This window comes from Geotrypetes seraphini, chromosome 7 (assembly GCF_902459505.1).
Source record: "Geotrypetes seraphini chromosome 7, aGeoSer1.1, whole genome shotgun sequence".
In the NCBI taxonomy this organism is placed as follows: Eukaryota; Metazoa; Chordata; class Amphibia; order Gymnophiona; family Dermophiidae; genus Geotrypetes; species Geotrypetes seraphini.
In genome coordinates this window covers 136,805,564-136,824,765 of record NC_047090.1, presented here as the reverse complement: position 1 = coordinate 136,824,765, position 19,202 = coordinate 136,805,564, and the positions used below count along the sequence as shown (strand labels likewise).

The following is a 19,202-nucleotide window of genomic DNA, read 5'->3' as shown; positions in this document are numbered from 1 at the left end:
CAAGAGGACCAAGGGCTGAATTCTCTAAGCTCCAACAACATCAAGGGAAAAAAATACCATGGTGGGAGTAATTTTTGTTTTATGGGTGATTCTTAGCACAATACCATGCAAATTATATGCTTGCTATGTGGGCAGAAAATAGCTGGTGAAGGAGGGGAAGAACTGTGCCTGGGGCTTGCTCAGAAGAGCAATCGTTAGCACAGCTCCTCCTCCTGCCTGTCTAAAAATAAAAAAGCCTCTGTTCTCCCTGCCCAAACCAGCAAGCAAGGAGAACAGGGGCTGCTTTCTTTTTTTTAAATAGGCGTAGCTGTTGTGCATGCCTTTAACCCCCCCCCCAAAGCTGGAACTCCCCCCCCCCAAATCAGGGTACTTTAATTGTGTTCGGCAGGAAGGATGCCTCCTTCACCCCCAATAGCTCCCCACCACACAAGCCCCCTTCATACCCTTTCTTCGAAGGCTGGCAAGAGGGATGCTCACTCCCTCCTGCTGCAGGGTCGGTGACCCCCCCAACCCCTCATCACACAGGCCTGGTGGTCTAGTGATCTGTCCCCTCTCTGAATTCCCCTACCTTTTTTCCAGACTGGCAGGAGGGATGCTTCCCTTCCTGGTGCATCCAAGGATGCACTGGGGAGGGACTGAAGGCTCTGATTATCTCAGGTGCCTAAGACCCCCTCCTATGAAAGGGGCCTTAGTCACCTAGGCTAATCAGGGCCCCTTCCGGTGTATCCCAGGGTACACTGGGAAGAGGCCTAAGGGGCCCTGATTGACCTAGGCGACTAAGGTCCATCCCATAGGAGGGGTCCTAGGCACCCGAGACAATCAGAGCCTTCAGTCCCTCCCCAGTGCATCCTTGGATGCACCAGGAAGGGAAGCATCCCTCCTGCTAGTCTCAAAAAAAGGTAGGGGAATTCAGAGAGGGGACAGATCACTAGACCACCAGGCCTGTGTGATGAGGGGTTGGGCCAGTCAGAGCCTTCGGCCCCTACCCAGTAGTGGCGTACCAAGGGGGGGCGTGGGGGGCGGTCCGCCCCGGGTGCCAAGCCCTGAGGGGGTACTCCCGGTCCAGTCCTCCCTCCCCTGCGCCGGGTGTCGCGTCTGGAAACAGCCTGCAGCAAGATCGCGATGCCAGCGATCTTTGCCAGCTTCGGCTGTTTCCTCCGCCACAGTCCCGCCACAGACGTCAGAGGAGGGGCGGGACCGCGGCGGAGGAAACAGCTGAAGCAAGCAAAGATCGCTGGCATCGCACGATCTTGCTGCAGGCTGTTTCCCCAGGGAAATGAAGTGCAGAGGCCGGGGGAATGAGCAGTGCTTCGTGGTGGTGGTGGTGGGGCCGAGCGGTCCTTCGAGGTAGTGGGGGGGGGGGCAGCAGGCCTTCAGGGTGGGGCGGGCAGGCAGACCTTGTGGAGGGGGGGGGAGACAGGCCTTCAGGGGGACAGGCCTTCAAGGGGGACAGGCAGGCCTTCGGGGGGGCGACAGGCTGTCGGGGGACAGGACAGGCCTTCAAGGGGGGGACAGGCCTTCAAGGGGGGGACAGGCAGGCAGGCCTTCAAGGGGGGGACAGGCCTTCAATGGGGGTGTGGGCCTTGGGGGGGGTGCAGGCCTTCAAGGGGGGGGCAGGCCTTCGAGGGGTGCAGGCCTTCGGGGAGGCAGGCCTTCAAGGGGAACAGGCAGGCAGGCCTTCAAGGGGGGGCAGGCCTTTGAGGGGGGTGTAGGCCTTTGGGGGGTGCAGGACTTCGGGGGGGGGTGCAGGCCTTCAAGGGGGGGCAGGCCTTCGAGGGGGATGTAGGCCTTTGTGGGGTGCAGGCCTTCGGGGGGGGAAAGGCCTTCGGGGAGGCAGGCCTTCAAGGGGAACAGGCAGGCAGGCCTTCAAGGGGGGCAGGCCTTCGAGGGGGGTGTAGGCCTTTGGGGGGGATGCAGGCCTTCGGGGGGGTGAAAGGCTTTCAGGGGGGGTAGGCCTTCAAGGGGAACAGGCAGGCAGGCCTTCAAGGGGGGGACAGGCCTTCGAGGGGGGTGTAGGCCTTCGGGGGGATGCAGGCCTTCGGGGGGGGTGCAGGCCTTCTTGGGGTGCAGGCCTTCAAGGGCCCCCCTTGAAGGCCTGCACCCCTCGAAGGACAGGCCTTCAGGGGGGGAGGCCTTCAAGGGGAACAGGCAGGCAGGCCTTCAAGGGGGGGGACAGGCCTTCGGGGGGGTGCAGGCCTTCAGAGGGAGGTGAAGGCCTTCAAGGGGGGGACAGGCCTTCAGGGGGGGCAGGCCTTCAAGGGGAGTAGGCAGACAGGCCTTCAAGGGGGGGACAGGCCTTCAGGGGAGGGCCTAGTGTAGAAGTACACAGAGGGAAGGGGGAGGAGTTCAAAGAGCCGTGCATATGCCGGACTTTGGGTGGGAAGAAATAATGGCTCTGAAAATAGAGGAGAGAGAGAGAGGTGATGGACATGGGTTTTAGGGAGGGAAGGAACAGAAAAGGAGAGAAGTAAGACACAAGGGATGGTGTGGAGGGGGGATAGAGATACTGATTAGGAGGGTAGTTGGGAAAAGAAAGGGAGAGATGGTGGACCCTGGGGTGGTGGGGAAGGAGGGAGAGCTGCTGGATGAAAGGATAGTTAAGAAAAGATGGATCTGTGGAGGGAGACAAAAAAAAGGAAAGATGCCAGACATCCGGGGGAGGGAAGGGAAAGGGGAGGACAGAGATGGCAGATGGATGGTTAGCATGGAGAAAGAAGAAAGAAGGAGACCCTGGCAAGCAAGTTATCAGAAGACAACCAGAGCCTTGGACCAACAAGATTTGAAAAATAACCAGACAACAAAAAGGTAGAAAAACTAATTTTATTTTCTGTTTTGTGATTACAATATGTCAGATTTGAAATGTGTATCCTGCCAGAGCTGGTGTTAGACCGCAAACGTGAGCTAGGATTTAACAGAGAGAGGAAAAGTCCTTTTTGTTTCTTTATTTTATTTACACCACAGCGCCAGTGTGGTTAGGAGAAGCCAAAGGGGGGTGAAAAAGCTATAAAATAAACCCACCAGGATGTTTGAAAAAAACACCCAATTGGGCAGGAAAATCGAATCGATAAACCAATTCAATAGGCTGAATCAAATCGAAATTTTTTTTCCTGAATCTGACAGCACTAGTTTGCGCTACTGTCTTAGACTTTAGGACCTGGGATTGGGGAGAGATGGCATCCTCAGTACTTTATAATGCAAGTGAAATGAGGATTTGGTCAGATTTTTGAAGGGTCTGCACTCTGCAGAAGAAAAATATTGTATAAGCCGGGGACATGAGACAGCAGGAAATGGGAACTTTTCTTCCTTCTATTTTTGTGAATGGCAAGGCTGAGGATGTCAGAGAGTTCAGTTAAAATATGTGCTTTATAAGAAAATATAATAATGTGTTTTATAAAGTTTATAACATTGCTGGCCTACCTGGTGAGGTGTTCCTAGTGGTGGTGGTGGTGGCAGCGTGTCAATGTGTTGAGAGGAAGAGGTGATCTGGGAAATTCTGCTGAGCAAACTCCGGGCCCATTTCCACCCCCCAGTTAGTCCACTCCACTCAACTGGTTCACACACTGAGTGGGTCTTTGGGTGTTGTTCCTGGGTAGTTGTTTTGGGATCTCTTCCAGTGGTTTGTCAGTATCTCCTTCTGGTCTAATGAAGGAAACTTTGTTAACCTTAGCACTGACCTACAGAATATGTTTGTAACAGCGCTGCTTGTGTGGCATTAGTCTATGTAGTGATCGAAAGAAAAAACCAGACCTTTGCACATTTTTGCACTATATGATGGGTGTATGAGGAGATTCACATTTCCTGCACAGCTAAGTCCATGTGAAGTTACCTTGTGCTGTATTTGACATCTAGCAAAGTCTCTGTTTGGAAGGAAAGATCTCAGCTTAAAAATGAAGTGGCCAGAAGTTATGGTAAAGCACAGTTACTTACCGTAACAGGTGTTATCCAGGGACAGCAGGCAGTTATTCTTAACGTATGGGTGACGTCACCGACAGAGCCCCAGTACGGACACTTTTTACTAGAAAGTTCTAGTTGGCCGCACCGCGCATGCGCGAGTGCCTTCCCGCCCGACGGAGGAGTGCGTGGTCCCCAGTTAAGATAAGCCAGCTAAGAAGCCAACCCTGGGAGGTGGGTGGGACGTAAGAATATCTGCCTGCTGTCCCTGGATAACACCTGTTACGGTAAGTAACTGTGCTTTATCCCAGGACAAGCAGGCAGCATATTCTTAACGTATGGGTGACCTCCAAGCTAACAGAGAGGGAGGAGGGATGGTTGGCCATTAGGAAAATAAATTGTGTAACACAGATTGGCCGAAGTGCCCATCCCGTCTGGAGAAGGTATCCAGACAGTAGTGAGTAGTGAACGTGTGAACTGAGGACCAAGTGGCAGCCTTGCAGATTTCCTCGATGGGCGTGGACTGGAAGAAAGCCACAGATGCAGCCATAGCTCTGACCCTGTGGGCCGTGACAGCACTTTCCAGTGAGAGACCGGCCCGAGCATAACAGAACGCAATGCAGGCGGCAAGCCAGTTGGAAAGCGTCCGTTTAGAGACAGGACGACCTAGACAGTTAGGGTCGAAGGACAAAAAGAGCTGAGGAGACGAGCGGTGAGCCCTGGTACGGTCAAGGTAGTAAGCAAGGGCACGCTTACAGTCCAGCGTGTGCAATGCCTGTTCCCCAGAATAAGAATGGGGTTTAGGGAAAAAGACAGGCAACACAATGGACTGGTTGAGATGAAAGTCCGAGACCACCTTGGGGAGGAATTTCGGATGGGTACGCAGAACCACCTTGTCATGGTGAAAAACAGTGAAAGGTGGGTCGGCAACCAGTGCATGCAGCTCACTAACCCTCCTGGCAGAGGTGATGGCAATGAGGAAAAGCACCTTCCATGTAAGAAATTTGAGTGAAGTTGTGGCAAGAGGCTCAAACGGAGGTTTCATGAGGGCTGATAAAACCACATTCAGGTCCCAGACGACTGGAGGAGGCTTCAGAGGTGGTTTGACATTGAAGAGGCCTCTCATGAACCGAGAAACCAGGGGATGAGCCGTAAGAGGTTTTCCGAGGATAGGCTCATGAAACGCAGTGATGGCACTGAGGTGGACTCTGATTGAGGTCGACTTGAGGCCAGCGTCGGAGAGAGAGAGCAAATAGTCCAGTACAGTTTCCACCGTCAATGAGGTGGGATCGTGATGATGAAGCAGACACCAAGAGGAGCGAATGATGTTGAGGTCCGAAGTGATGACCTCCCAACGGCTGAGGAAAAGTTGAAGACGTCCTCCGATAGGTTGAGGGAGAGGTAGCGACGGGGGAGATTGGCTATGCTCTGGAGAAAGGAGTCAAAAGGGTTGAGATGGTTTTGCTGAAGGAAGAGGCTTGGTAGGCTGAGTCTGCGGGCAATCCTGAGGCTGATGCTGGTGGCGAGGACGGCGAGACTGTTGTTGAGGCGGGTTGAGAGGTCTGGCCGAGAACCTGCGTTGGTAAGAAGACTGTTGTCTGTAGAGGCGAGTAGGCGGAGTCTTCTTTTTAGGTTTGATCAGAGTGTCCCACTTGGTCTCGTGTGCGGAGAGCTTCTGGGTTGTCGAGTCCAGGGACTCTCCGAAGAGTTCATCACCCAGACAAGGTGCGTTAGCCAGGCGGTCCTGGTGGTTAATGTCTAGGTCAGAGACTCTCAGCCATGCCAAACGGCGCATAGCCACCGCCATGGCAGATGCGCGAGAGGTCAGCTCAAACGAGTCGTAGATGGAGCGAACCATGAACTTCCTGAGTTGGAGGAGGCTGGAAATTTGTTGCTGGAAAAGAGGGACCTTACGTTTAGGAAGATATTTCTGTAAGGAGGAGAGCTGTTGCACCAAATGCTTCATGTAGAAGGAGAAGTGGAAGGTGTAATTGTTTGCTCTATTGGCTAGCATGGCATTTTGGAAAAGGCGCTTACCTAATTTATCCATAGTTTTTCCCTCTCTGCCAGGAGGGGTGGAGGCATATACACTGGAACCCTGAGATTTTTTAAAAGTTGATTCCACTAGGAGGAATTCGTGGGGCAATTGAGGTTTGTCAAACCCTGGGATTGGAATAACCCGGTACAAGCTATCCAATTTGCGAGGGGGCCCCGGGAACAGTGAGGGGAGTCTCCCAGTTTTTATAGAAGGTTTCCCGTAAGATGTCGTGGACGGGCAACTTTAGAAATTCCTTGGGAGGTTGCTCAAAGTCTAGGGCTCGAGAAAAGCCTGAGACTTTTTAGAGTCGGACTCTAAGGGGATGGAAAGAGCTGCTGACATCTCCCTAAGGAATTTGGAGAAAGAGGATTGCTCTGGTTTTGAGACGGTGTCGGTCATGGAGGGTTCTTCGTCGGTTGACAAAGCATCCTCTTCGGTACCGTGTGGGGAGTCTTCCCACAAGTCTGGGTCTCTAACGTCGGGGTGTGCACGTTTGGACATTGGTGTAGAGGGCTCGGCATGGCGGGTCTTTGAGAGAGATTTGCCTGAGCGCACCGAGGCGGTACCGGGTGAGGAAGACTGATGTCGTTCCCGGGACCGGACAGGGTCGGCAGCAGCACGGGTATGCGATGTAGGTGTTTCAGCCAAGAGCACCGGCATGGAGGTATTAATCGGTACCGAGGGGGTCGACACCGATGGGATAGTGCGAGGCTCGAACCGGTCCTGTACCGGAAGGTGCGGCGCCAGCAACGCCGGCAACAGTTGTTGGAGTTGTTGCTGCAGCTGCTCCTGTAACTGTGTTTGGAGTATGGCCGTGATGCGGTCATCCAGGGGAGGCACCGGTACCGCTTTTTTCTTCTTCGGTACCAGAGGTGCCGCTCTACGCTCCGGTGATGAGGAGGCCGATGATGAGGCACTCACCGATATCGGAGCGGAGCGTTTGCGGGGTCGGTGCGGTGCCGGGAGGGCCGGTGTCGCAACCGTGGCAGGAGGGTGCTCGAGGGAAGTGGAAGGCTTCTTAGCCGGCTTACCTGGGCCCAACGACCCCAAGGAAGGGTCCGGTGGTGTCGACGTCGTCGGTGCCGACTTTTGGGGTGCCGTCGACATCGCAGCAGGTTCCATGGCAGATCCGGTACCGAACAAAATATTTTGCTGGATCTGCCTATTTTTCAATGTGCGCTTTTTAAGCGTAGCACAGCGGGTGCAGGTGTCAGCCCGATGCTCTGGACCCAAGCACTGCAGGCACCAATTGTGCAGGTCGGTGAGAGAGATCGGGCATGCACACCGCTGGCACTTCTTAAAGCCCGGTTGAGGGGGCATGAAGGGAAACTTGGCCTCCGCAAAATCAAAGCCGGAGGCCTATATGGTGACAACAGGCCCCGCCGGGGCCGGCTCGAAAAAATAAAGAAAACTCGACGAGTTTTTTTTTTTTTTTAAAAGAAAATTAAAGGAATCCGAAGGAAAAAAAATAGAAGAAAATCGAAAAAAATACGCGAGCGGGAAGGCAAACTAAATAATTTCAACAGCCGTTGAAACACATGCAACTTCTTTGCTCCGCGGAAACGAAGAAACTGGGGACCACGCACTCCTCCGTCGGGCGGGAAGGCACTCGCGCATGCACGGTGCGGCCAACTAGAACTTTCTAGTAAAAAGTGTCCGTACCGGGGCTCCGTCGGTGACGTCACCCATACGTTAAGAATATGCTGCCTGCTTGTCCTGGGATAAAAGCAGATAGCATAGCTGGTTTTAAGAAAGGTTTGGACAAATTCCTAGAGGAAAAGTCCATAGTCTGTTATTAAGACATGGGGGAAACATCTGCTTGCCCTGGATCGGTAGCATGGAATGTTGCTACTCTTTGTGTTTTGACCAGGTACTAGTGACCTGGATTGGCTTTCATGAGAATGGGTTACTGGGCATGATGAACCATTGGTCTGACCCAGTTAGGCTATTCTTATGTTATGTTCTCATCTGTAGGGGCCTTTGTTTTCACTTCTTATTTTAATGTAATTTTTTTCTGAGAACTTATCAGTGTTTTATATAATGGGAACAAAAATGGAAGAGAATTAATGTATGTGGAATGGGGGGGGTAACTAATTTCTTCAGCTAAATAATTCAATCCACCTCAACCAGACATAGGAGAACTCACGCACCATTCACACACCCTCCAACCAAAAATGTCAAAAGAAAAAAACAGTTCGACAGCCTCCTAGCTATTCGAGCTGCAACACTCGACCCCCAACTCTACAACCTATTGACCTCGACCACAAACTACAAAACCTTCAAAAAAAGAAATAAAAACCCTTCTATTCAAAAACACATAAAACCGAACTAACACAATCAGAACTGTCCCAAGCATCACCTGCAACTACTCCATATGTACTTCTGATGTCATGACAATTCAGACATAATTTATGTTATGTTATGGTATGTTTGGAATAATGGTTACATATATGAGGTTCAATAAAAGAAAATTTTCACTGCCTGTTTCTATTATGACCATTTATTCAGTTTCATGGTTATTACAAATAATATTTTTTTACATGGGGGGGTGTCAAAAAATTATGGGCCCCGGGTGCCACATACCCTAGGTACGCCACTGCTACCCAGTGTATCCCAGGATGCATTGGGAAAGGGAAGGCCCGCCATTTTGAAGAGTAGGACCCGCCAGCAGGAGAGAGTAAGCATCCCTCCTTCTGGTCTTTGGAAAAAAGACATGAGGGGGGAACAGCTCACTAGAACACCAGGCTTGTGTGATGGGATGTTGTGTGTGTGTGGGGGGAGAGGGGGAGTTTGTCGGGAATCCCTGACCTTGCAGCAGAAGGAAGTGGGTATCCCTCCTGCCGATTTTTGAAGAAGAGGTATGAGGAGGGAGTGGAGGGGGAAGGCCCACTAGACCACCAGGCTTGTGTGGTGGGGGGACTGTCAGGGGTGGGGTTCCTGACCTTGTGGAAGGAGGGAGTGGGCATCCCTCCTGCCCTGCTGAAGTTGAGGGAGCATCATTGGCGGGGGGGGGGGGGGGGTTGCACTAGACCACCAGGCTTGATTTTGGGCATTGCAGGGAGAGAATCAGAGTCATTTGTGGTGGGGATCTGAGCTTTATTTTCCTGTCAGTGCCTGAGTCAATCAGCACTCAGGCACTGACAGGAAAGTAAGGCTATGACAGGAAAGTAAGGCTATGACAGCTCAGACCCTGCCCCTATAAATTGGACCCAATTCCATGTAAATGGAGAGGCATTCCCTTTGGAGAAGTGCCCAAGATCATTTTAATAACCTTGACTTCATTATACTACATAATGCAGCTTTAATATTAATGACTTTGTTGTACTACATTTGCATAATACAATCGGAGACTGCCAGAAAGCACAGAAAAGACCACTGTGAGCCATTTTGATAAAAGGGCAGTAAAATACATGCATTTAATGATGGTTTAGCGCAGGCGTAGGGAACTCCGGTCCTTGAGAGCCGTATTCCAGTTGGGTTTTCAGGATTTCCCCAATGAATATGCATCGAAAGCAGTGCATGCAAATAGATCTCATGCATATTCATTGGGGAAATCCTGAAAACCTAACTGGAATACGGCTCTCAAGGACTGGAGTTCCCTACCCCTAGGTTAGCGGCATCGTTAAATGCAAGGTAAGTTTTGAGAATCTTCTTCCAAGACTGAAAAATTATATTAAGGTTACCAGACGTCCAGGAAAACCTGGACATGTCCTCTTTTTTTGATGACTGTCTGGTTGCTCGAAAGGTTTTTCTTTAAAATGTGGGGAGTCTCTCCGGGTTTAGCCACTCTTCTGATTCCCTCACCTCCCATCTCCCCAGGCTCGGCTGCTGTAATTGAATCTTCAGGCAGGCAGCTAGCAGCAGCAACGAGGTAAGCCTGCTATCACCAGCCTGCCCTGGAAGCCACCTCTCTGCAGCGGCTTCCTGTTCCTGTGTAGGCAGGACTTGCAGAGGTGACTTCCAGAGCAGGACGGCAGTAGCAGAATTACCTCATTGCTGCTGCTGCTGCTGCCGCCTGCCTGAAGATTCAATTGCAGCGGCCAGCCAAGGGAGGATTGGGGTGGAAACTAGAGATGTAATGAGGTGAAGTAGTGTCGGAGGAGGGAGGGGAGGTAGCAGGAGAAATAGCATGGAGGGAGGTTGGAGAAACAGCATTAAGAGAGGAAAGGAGGGTTGGAGAAGCATTATGAAAAGGAGAGCGTGCTGGAGCATGGAGTAGCTAGTGCTGGATGGGATAGGGTTACCAGATGCCCAGATTTCCCTGGACATGCCCTGCACTTTGTCCTGGTTTTGAAAAGCTTCCCGACTAGAGCAGGCAGCAGGGGCAGGGCTAGGACTGGTGTGTAGCAGGGCGGGGATGGGTGAAACTTGGGGGGTAGGTCTAGAGGTCTGGATTTTACTAAAGTAAAATCTGGTAACCCTAGGATGGGAGAGATAGAAACAGGAGAGGAGGTTGGAAGGAGAGAAAGGGACGCTTGCGGGGAGAGAGAAAGAAGCACCCATATATATAAGCATCTGTGGGGGAGGAGGGTTGAAGGAAGGGAAAGAAAGAGAAGCTCTAAAAGGGTACAGAGGATGGGAAGGGGAATCAAAGAAATGGGAGGGGCTATGGGTGGAGTGTGGACAATCATGTGTCCTTTTTTTGTCATCACAAATATGATAACCCTGTTTATGAGTAGTAAGCAAACTGTAACCAGAATTCAGCTGCTAGAAGGACTGGGGGAGGGGAAAGACCAAAGCCACAGGTTTTTGTTTATTCTCCCCACTCCTATGCACACACAAAGATCAAGAAGTTCCATCACTAATGTGGAAAAAGTCATGCAACATGAAGATGAGAATTAGATTATTTTGAATATCAAGAATATGATCTTTTTAAGCCTTGGTCCTCTGGGTCTAGCAAGGGTATTGTTTTGTATCATCCTTGTCTGAAGTGATGAGTTAATGATTAACATATGAATCAATCATATTTGAAATGAAAATTATTACCTAGAAATTATCTAAACAGGCAAAAGCGAACACAGTTTAAAAAAATAATTTCCGTAACGAGCTGGCACTGAAGCTGCTGTATACATCATAGGAAAATAGCAATTGATAACAGATACAACATGCTAACCTTGAAGCAGATAATTAGCTTATTACCAGACTAAGAACTAGCATATCGCATCGAAAAGGGCCCATGCTATCTCCTGGGCCCTATGCATGTGCCTAGTTTGCCTACGCCGTAATCTTATCCAGGTGGTCTTTACTCATTCTCTGTACGTATGACGTTCTGCGAAGGACAGGCTTCCCAAATTCTAATGAGCTTGCGCACTTATGTGTGCGGCGCGCGGCCGACTCTTGAGGGACTCGAGACTGCAGCTGTAGGTACCTGGGAGCGTGCCGGATGCCGCGTACGTGAGCAGCTCGCTCCCTCTCCATCTCGCTGGTTGGGCCGGCTGGGCTTCGTGCAGGCTCTGCTTCCGCTCCGTGTCGCAATGAGAGGGGGCGGGGCTGCGTGAAGGACGCGTCAGTTTTCAAAGCGCTCGGCACTTGCGTTTCCTGCGCTGTCTCCTTCAGTTCTGAATAGTGAGAGGCGAGAGAGGTTGGCGGAGGAGATGATGCGCTTGTTGCTGTTTCTGGGTTGTTATGTCGCCCTGTGGATTGTGTGGGGCTGCTCTCCTCAGAGCTTCGTAGATTCGCCATCACACAGGTGTTTTTGTCAGGTGAGTCCTCCAAAAGGCACGGTTTTTACTTTATAATCGCTCTCAGATTTTGCATCATGGGTGAGGAAACGAATTGTAGTGGCCCAAGGCAGAAGCACTCCTGGTTTGTTTTCATTTTTATTTGAGTCTGGAGTAGCGAGGCGATCTGTTTGTTACTAATGTGTTGTTAGGAAGGGACTTTTCTACGCTGAGGTGAATTTACTACTTATTTTAATAGGGCGGGGAAAACAGTGTCACAGAAGTTCCCTCCATGTTCCAGCACATTATTGAAGAAACCCCTCACCCCATTCCTGCTCTCTTTTTTTTTTGTATGGTTTTAGTGCTGTATCATGGGATATGAACTTTTGCAAAATGTATTATACAGAATGATTCTTTTACTTGAAGGTTGATCACCTGCATCTCGGTTTCAAACGTAGTTTGGGTTTAGAGTTGATTACAGGATTATTTTCTGTTAGACGATTAAGAATTAGTAATCATCAATATTGATTCTTTTAAAATTTAAAGTAACAGTAATTAAAATTTCAACTTGTTTCTTTTGTCTGTTGGTATGGATCTTATTCCTACTTTTTATTTCTTTCTGCATTATATCATATGGCTGGCAAAGAAGTCTAGCTGGAAAACCAAACAGAAACTGCAGACAATGTACACGATGCAGGCAAAAATTTATTATCCCAAAATTAAAATGCAGTAATATAAAAACCTTTTTACCAACCAAGGGACCCAACACGGTCCGTGTTTCGGACAAACACCTTCATCAGGGGTCCATGGTAAATAAGGTATAAAATGTACCGCAAAAAATGAAGATAACAATAATTGCCTGTATATTAAATCCGCCGAAAGTGCTGCCAGAAATGAAGTCACTCAACAGAGAAAAAAGAAGTCTAGCTACCATTATAAATCTTGGATGATCCCTGCTGTCACCTTCTTTCTGAAAATAATATGTCATCATAGCCCTGTGCTAGTGGCATACTGTTCCATAATAGAGCAGCTATCACAAGCACTCCACGGTCTTTGATGTAGATGGGGAGAATGGGCTAGAAAACAAATTAAATAAATAGTTACCTGACGTCATTAAAGTCAGGCAGCAATTTGAGTTACAAATTAACCATATATGTAAATTAGAAGTATGCAGTAAATCAACAGATAGAAGTAGGAAATATTGCAAAAACCATAAAACAGTAGCAAGACTTGGGCACAAACATAACCTAAAGATAAGCCCAGCTGAAACAAGTATACACTAAAATCATAAACTACAAACTGCAACAAGACAGAAAATAAATATAACCTAAAATAAATTCAACGACTTGAAAAATGGAAAACCATGTACATGATAACATTTCTTATATGAAACAGAGATTATAGTCAATACAATTCCATATGAAACCTAGCAAATCAGAATAAAAAATACCAGCATAGATATAAAATGCTAAAAAGGATAGGTTTTTGTGTCATCTTGAAATTAACAATTTTAATTATTTCTGGCTTCCTAAAGGGCTTCTGTATATAAGAGAACTTCTGTATATAAGAGAAAGACATGGGATAAATTGTCCTCGTTCCATCTTCAATATCCCTGTCCTGTCCACATAAGTTCTGTCCCTATCCCATTCCTGCTAGCTCTGCTTTAACTGCACAAGCCTTGAACGCTTATGATTTAAAGTGTTTGAGGCTGGTGCAGATGAGGGGACAGAATGGGAAATTTTGTTGGGACATAGGACTTATTTGTTCCCATGTCATTCTTTAAATCTGTATTAACTCATGAAATGACTTGGTACCGGGTTTTTTTTGCATCAATAAACAACAAAATCCCACCAAAATCAACCTGTGTAGTCTATTCTAAAGAGGGTAGGAAAAGCCTCAGATTTAGAGCATTCCACCTCATTTAGTGGAACACCATATAGTATTCAACTAACTGGCCTCCAAAAATTGTCTCCTGTGCTCTTGACTGACAACCTCCAAATTTGTTTTTGTGCTCCTGACCTTACAACCCCTTCCCTCCCCTTCCCTCCCATCCCCTGAAGCATCAGCGGCAGCCAGTCCTGACCCGCCAACCTCCCCTCCCTCACTTACCAGAAGCAGCAGTGGCAGCCAGTCAGTGCTATAAACAGGCTGCTCATGGCCAGCCCTGGCAGGTCCGTTCCTCTGCTGGAGTGGGGGGGGGGGCATTTGGAAGATCAGGACTGCTGCTGCTTTGGGAAAATGAGAGGGTCCAGGGGGCCAGACCTGTGTGGAGGGAGGGCAAACCGGGGGTAGGGAGGGTGGGGGTGGACCATAAGTGTGTATGTGGTAGGAGGGTCCAGCAGGGTGAAGGGGAGGGAAGATGGATAGATGCTGGACCCATAAGTATAATAGGGGAAAGTGCCCAGACCAGAAAGGAGGGTAGGAAGGGAGGAACATATGCTGGACCTACAAGCGGGGGTCGTTGAAAGGGACTGGGGACTTGTGTACTGCCTTTTTGTCATTTTAGCATTTCATATCTGACATTTAAAGCAGTGGGCACTAAAGGATTAAGTGACTTGCCCAGGGTCATAAGAAGCAGCACCGGGATTTGATCTCACAACCTCTGGGTGCAGAGGCAGCAACTCAACTAGTGAGCCACAGCCCTGAGGTTTAGTAGTTACAATAGTTGGGCGACTTTTTAATGGTAACACTCAAGCAACCAGAAACTAGTTATCCGGCATTTACCAATCCCCATGGGTGCCAAATAACTGAGAGACTATTGTATTTAGGTCAACTCCAGCTCTAAGCATTCGTATAAAAACCTTCCCCTCCACATGATTGTTGAAAAAATAATTTCTATATACTCATCTATTATCTCCTCATATGTTTTCATATATTCTTTTTGTTTTGTTTGTTTTGTTATCTTTTTCAACTTATCCAATCAATCATACTACAAAGTCACAACCGTCGGCGGTAGAGAGACATTTTAGATTCATCAACCAGCTTTATTGTTATCAAAAGAAGACTTCTCAATGAACATTTTTGAAGTCTCCAGGCCACTTCTTCTATATTTAGTTAGTTTTTTATAGCCCGTCCTCCCAAGAGAGCTCAGAACGGATTATAAACATTTTTTTCTCTTTAGAGTCCCTGTTGGTTCTTAAGAACCTAGAGCTACCACTGGAACTGACGTATTTCACCTAAATATGGTGTTCCACTGAATGAGATGGAGTGCTCCAAAAATGAGGTTTTTTGTACCCTCTTTAGAATAGACTACACGGGTCTATTTTGGTGGGATTTTGTCGTTTGTTGATTTTATACAAGATGCCTTAGCCAGGAATGTTGCACTTTATTTGGCAATGTGTGAAAACAATTACCTGACTCTCCGTGCCTGATCAGTGGCCGATCCGTGCAGGCCCGACCAATTCACAAAACAACAAAATTAAAATGAGGACGATCAGAGGAACGCCTCCTCCGATTGCATGGATCGCTAGTGTGCGATCCTGACGCATGCGCAGACCATCTGCTTTCCCTGTAGATGGACTGCACATGCTCTCTCTGCGCAAGGAACACACTTGCAGGCAGGGAGGGGGGCAATCAGCCAGAACATGCTAGGCCTTAACCCACCTGACTCTCCTACTCTCTGCCGCCTTCCCTGCAGTGTGAGCTCGCAGGTTTAAAGTGAGGCTGCACTGCAGCGTGCAGCCTCACTTTAAACCCGTGGGCTCGCACTGCAGGGAAGGCGGCAGAGATCCAGAGCTTGGGGCAGAGAGCAGGGCATGATTGGAGCAGAGAGCAAGGCTGGAAGATCGAGGCAGAGTGGCAATGGAGCAGGAGAGTCGTCAGAGACGTGTGCGACTGGTCTCCAGCAGTTGCTTCTTCTGTTGATTGGCCAGCCCAGTTGGTGTCCCAGATTTGTTTTGTGAATCGCATCCCTGCCTACTTTACATGCCATTTCCCCTCATTTGCATGCATGGATTGGAAGTGGATCGGAGGAGAGGTTAGTGAATCGGGTTGGAGAGAAATCGGGTTGCAAACCAATTGGTACATGATTGGTTTGCTTAGTGAATCTAGCCCAGAGTTTTTTCACCAGAAAAATCAAAAGCCCCACTCCTTCCTGAAACTCCATTTCTTTCCAAGGTTAAGGTCCACCCCACTGCCACTCTATCTCTCCACTTTTTCTCAGAATCCCAACTCATTCCAAGGGTCCAGTCGGATACAAAAGAAAATTGGAGGTACAACAAACAAAGCAGATACAGTCAAACCTCTGTTTGCGAGTAACCCGGTTTGCGAGTGTTTTGCAAGACGAGCAAAACATTCTCGCAAAACGTGTCTCGCAAACCGAGTGTTGACTCGATTTGCGAGCACCCCCCGATAACCGGCATCGCTCCCCCCCACTTGCAAAGGGCCCCCTTCGCTCAAATAGGCACCCCCCCCCCGCGAGAACGGGAACCCCCCCGCCTGACCAACTTTAACTCACCCCCCCTTTGGCACTGGTACGCAGCCCACAAGTGCCGGTGCCGCTTTAAGATCTTCTTCCCAGTCTCTGCCGGCTTTGAGCATGCATCTGCGCATGCTCAAGCCCTTCTAATTCTCCCTCTCGCTGAGAATCTCGGTGAGAGGGAGAATTAGAAGGGCTTGAGCATGCGCAGATGCATGCTCAAAGCCGGCAGAGACTGGGAAGAAGAAGATCTTCAAGCGGCACCGGCTCTTGTGGGCTGCGTGCCGGTGCCAAAGGGGGGGTGAGTTAAAGTTGGTCGGGCGGGGGGTTCCCGTTCTCGCGGGGGGGGGGTGCTGATTCGAGCGGGGGGGGGGCCTTTGCGAGCGGGGGGGAGCGGTTCTCGTGCCAGTGCCAGACTGGGGGGAAGTGAGTTAAAGTTGGTCGGGCGGGGGGTGCCTGTTCTCACGGGAGGGTGCTGGATCACACGGGGGGGACTTTGCGAGCGGGGGGGGGAGCAGCGCCCTGGCCTCGGGGGGGGGGGGAACGTATCAAAGCGAGTTTCCATTATTTCCTATGGGGAAACTCGTTTTAATAAACAAGCATTTTGGATTACGAGCAGGCTCCTGGAACGGATTATGCTCGTAATCCAAGGTACCACTGTAAAGGCGTTTGAGTAAATAATAAAATAATCAGATTAACAATGTGTATCTATTTATGATTAAACTGCTATTTTTGCACAGAATTGCCATTTTGCACAGAACTTTTTATATGACCTTGTACAACTTTATTATTAACTTTGACAATCACAATAACTTTATTTATATAAAATTTACAGAAATATATATATTTTTTTAATATCAATTATAGCACTTAATGAATTATTGCATTCTTATAAAAAGGATGGAGGCGTACCAGTGATTGAAATCATAACATTGTATTTATCAATAGCCTTTGGCTGTTATGAGGTGCAGCAATATGGTCTGAGGTTTTGCCTTCTTCCATTTATGATCTATCAGTGAAATTGAATTGACAAAGTTAATTTTTATTTCATTCTACTTTCTTGTGTATTTGATATTTGGTTGTGGAATTACTGCTTTTTTGTATTGTGTATATATTGGAAACAAATAAAAAAAATCACCTGACCAGGTAAAGTAAATTTCTTATTTACTAAAAATAAGAACATCTTGTGTCTTATTGAAGAAAAGACCAAAATATAGATCTGATATTCAGCTATATCTACTTTGTTTGTTATTCCCAAGGGTCAGTGGAGACCAAAATGACCCCCACCTTTTCTGCCCTAGAGACTGCTTAGTTCTAAATCAGTGGTCTCAAACTCGTGGCCCAGGGGGCCACATGTACATTAACTATTTTTTCTGAGGCCCTCCAAGTACCTACAAATCCAAAATGTGGCTCTGCAAAGGGTTTGAGTTTGAGATCACTCCTCTAAATGGTGCTACTGCTAACTGAGTTGGTATCCTGGGGGTGGGGTGGCAAATCAGATATCAGGAAGGAGTGGGGGGGGGGGTTTCAGGAAGTCATAGGGCCTTGGAGAGGTGGTCTTTTGAAACATTCTAGCCCATGGGAGCATTCAGCCCACTGAGCCACCAGGAAATTAAGGAGGTTTGGGGAAACCTTCCTGATTTGATATGGAGAGCCCTTTACTTTTCACTGGTCACAGTAAAAGGAGGGTGAACAAATTTTTATTTTGACAACTTTGGAAAAATAATTACAGCTGTTGAGTTGTTTTTCCAACAAAAACAGGCTTGCAAAGCTATCCTCATGCACCCATTTTCTCATTATTTGTAACAGTGAGCTGCTTTGCATGATTTTGCTTTGTAGCAGCTTAAAGGAAAATTTGCATTAACTTTCATACAAACTATACTTAGAGTAAAAATTAACTGCCATGAAGTGTACTTCTGTGAAATTACTTTGCAAAAAGGTATTGTGCATGAAAAATAGCACATAATCTCTGCATTTAGGAGTTTTTCAAAATTCCAGAGAGATCTAGCAAAGCTTGAGGAATGGTCCAGAAACTGGCAACTAAGAGCCCCTTTTACAAAGCTACGGTAGCGATGCTGTCACAGTAAAGGCACCAAAGGCCATTCAGTTCCTATGGGCTTTGGTGTATTTACCGCAGCAGTATTGCTTCCACAACTTTATAAAACGGGTCCTAAGATTTAATGCTTAAAAGTGCAGGTCTGTAAAAAATATAAAAGACCCGTATAGTATGAGTTGAAGTACTTGTATATGAAAGAAGAGCTAGACTTGGGAGTGATCATATCTGATGATTTTAAAGTGTTCAAAAAGATGATGGTCAAAGCCAGAAGGATGCTGAGTGCATAAGGAGAAGAGTGGCCAGTAGGGAAAAAGAGGTGATGGTGCCTTTGTATAAGATTCTGGTGAGGCCCCATTTAGAATAGTGTGTGCAATTCTGGAGACTGCATCTTCAAAAAAAAAATATAAACAGGATGGAGTTGGTCCAGAGGGTGGCTACAAAATTGGTCAGTGGTCTCTGTCATAAAGCACATGGGACAGACCTCAATTTGTCTACTCTGGAAGAAAAGTGGGAGAGGGGAGTTAAGATTGAAACATTTAAAATATCTTCATGGCCTTAATGTACAGGAGATGAGAGGGCTTAGGCTCAGGAGTACTCTAAGGAAATACGTTTTTATAAAAGGGTGGAGGTGGTGGAGACGAGGACTGTCTGAATTTAAGAAAGTATGGGACAAGCATGTAAGACAGGGGTGTCCAACCTTTTGGCTTCCCTGAGCCGCATTGGATGAAAAAAAATGTTTCTGGGGCTGCACAAACGCTGCAGCAAGACAGAGGAGGGAGCTGGCAAGATGGTAAACACCCAGGGGCAGCAGAGGAAAACATTGCATCGCCCTCGACCGGGGCCGCATAAAATACTTCACGGGGCCGCATGCAGCCCTGGGGCTGCAGGTTGGGCACCCCTGATGTAAGATGTCTTAGGGAGAGGATGCTGAGGATAGGCAGACTAAATTGGCCATTTGGCCCTTATCTGCTGTCATGTTTCTATTTTGTATTGAGTCGTTTCACACTGTAGTACCCTGGGCCCTAAATAATGTATTCTGCCAATGTGTAATGTTCTTTCTAATCTGATGGCTTTTAAAAATTTGGCATGAGGGGTTGATAATAATCAATTGGTGAATGGTCAGCGTTTTTAAAATCTAGA

The 19,202-nt window shown here is 48.1% G+C and overlaps 2 protein-coding genes across 2 annotated transcripts in view; one reads left to right on the top strand and one right to left on the bottom strand.

Moving 5' to 3' along the window:
* Positions 1-11,349, bottom strand: part of PSMC6 (proteasome 26S subunit, ATPase 6) — a 99,488-nt gene extending 88,139 nt beyond the window's left edge. Inside the window, exon 1 of the mRNA XM_033952409.1 lies at positions 11,298-11,349. The gene's annotated coding sequence lies outside the window, so the exon portion shown is untranslated. The remainder of the gene's footprint in view (positions 1-11,297) is intronic.
* ERO1A (endoplasmic reticulum oxidoreductase 1 alpha) overlaps positions 11,284-19,202 on the top strand; it is a 115,030-nt gene continuing 107,111 nt past the window's right edge. Inside the window, exon 1 of the mRNA XM_033952406.1 lies at positions 11,284-11,631. Coding sequence (XP_033808297.1) covers positions 11,524-11,631 — 108 coding nt within the window. The 5' untranslated portion in view covers positions 11,284-11,523. The remainder of the gene's footprint in view (positions 11,632-19,202) is intronic.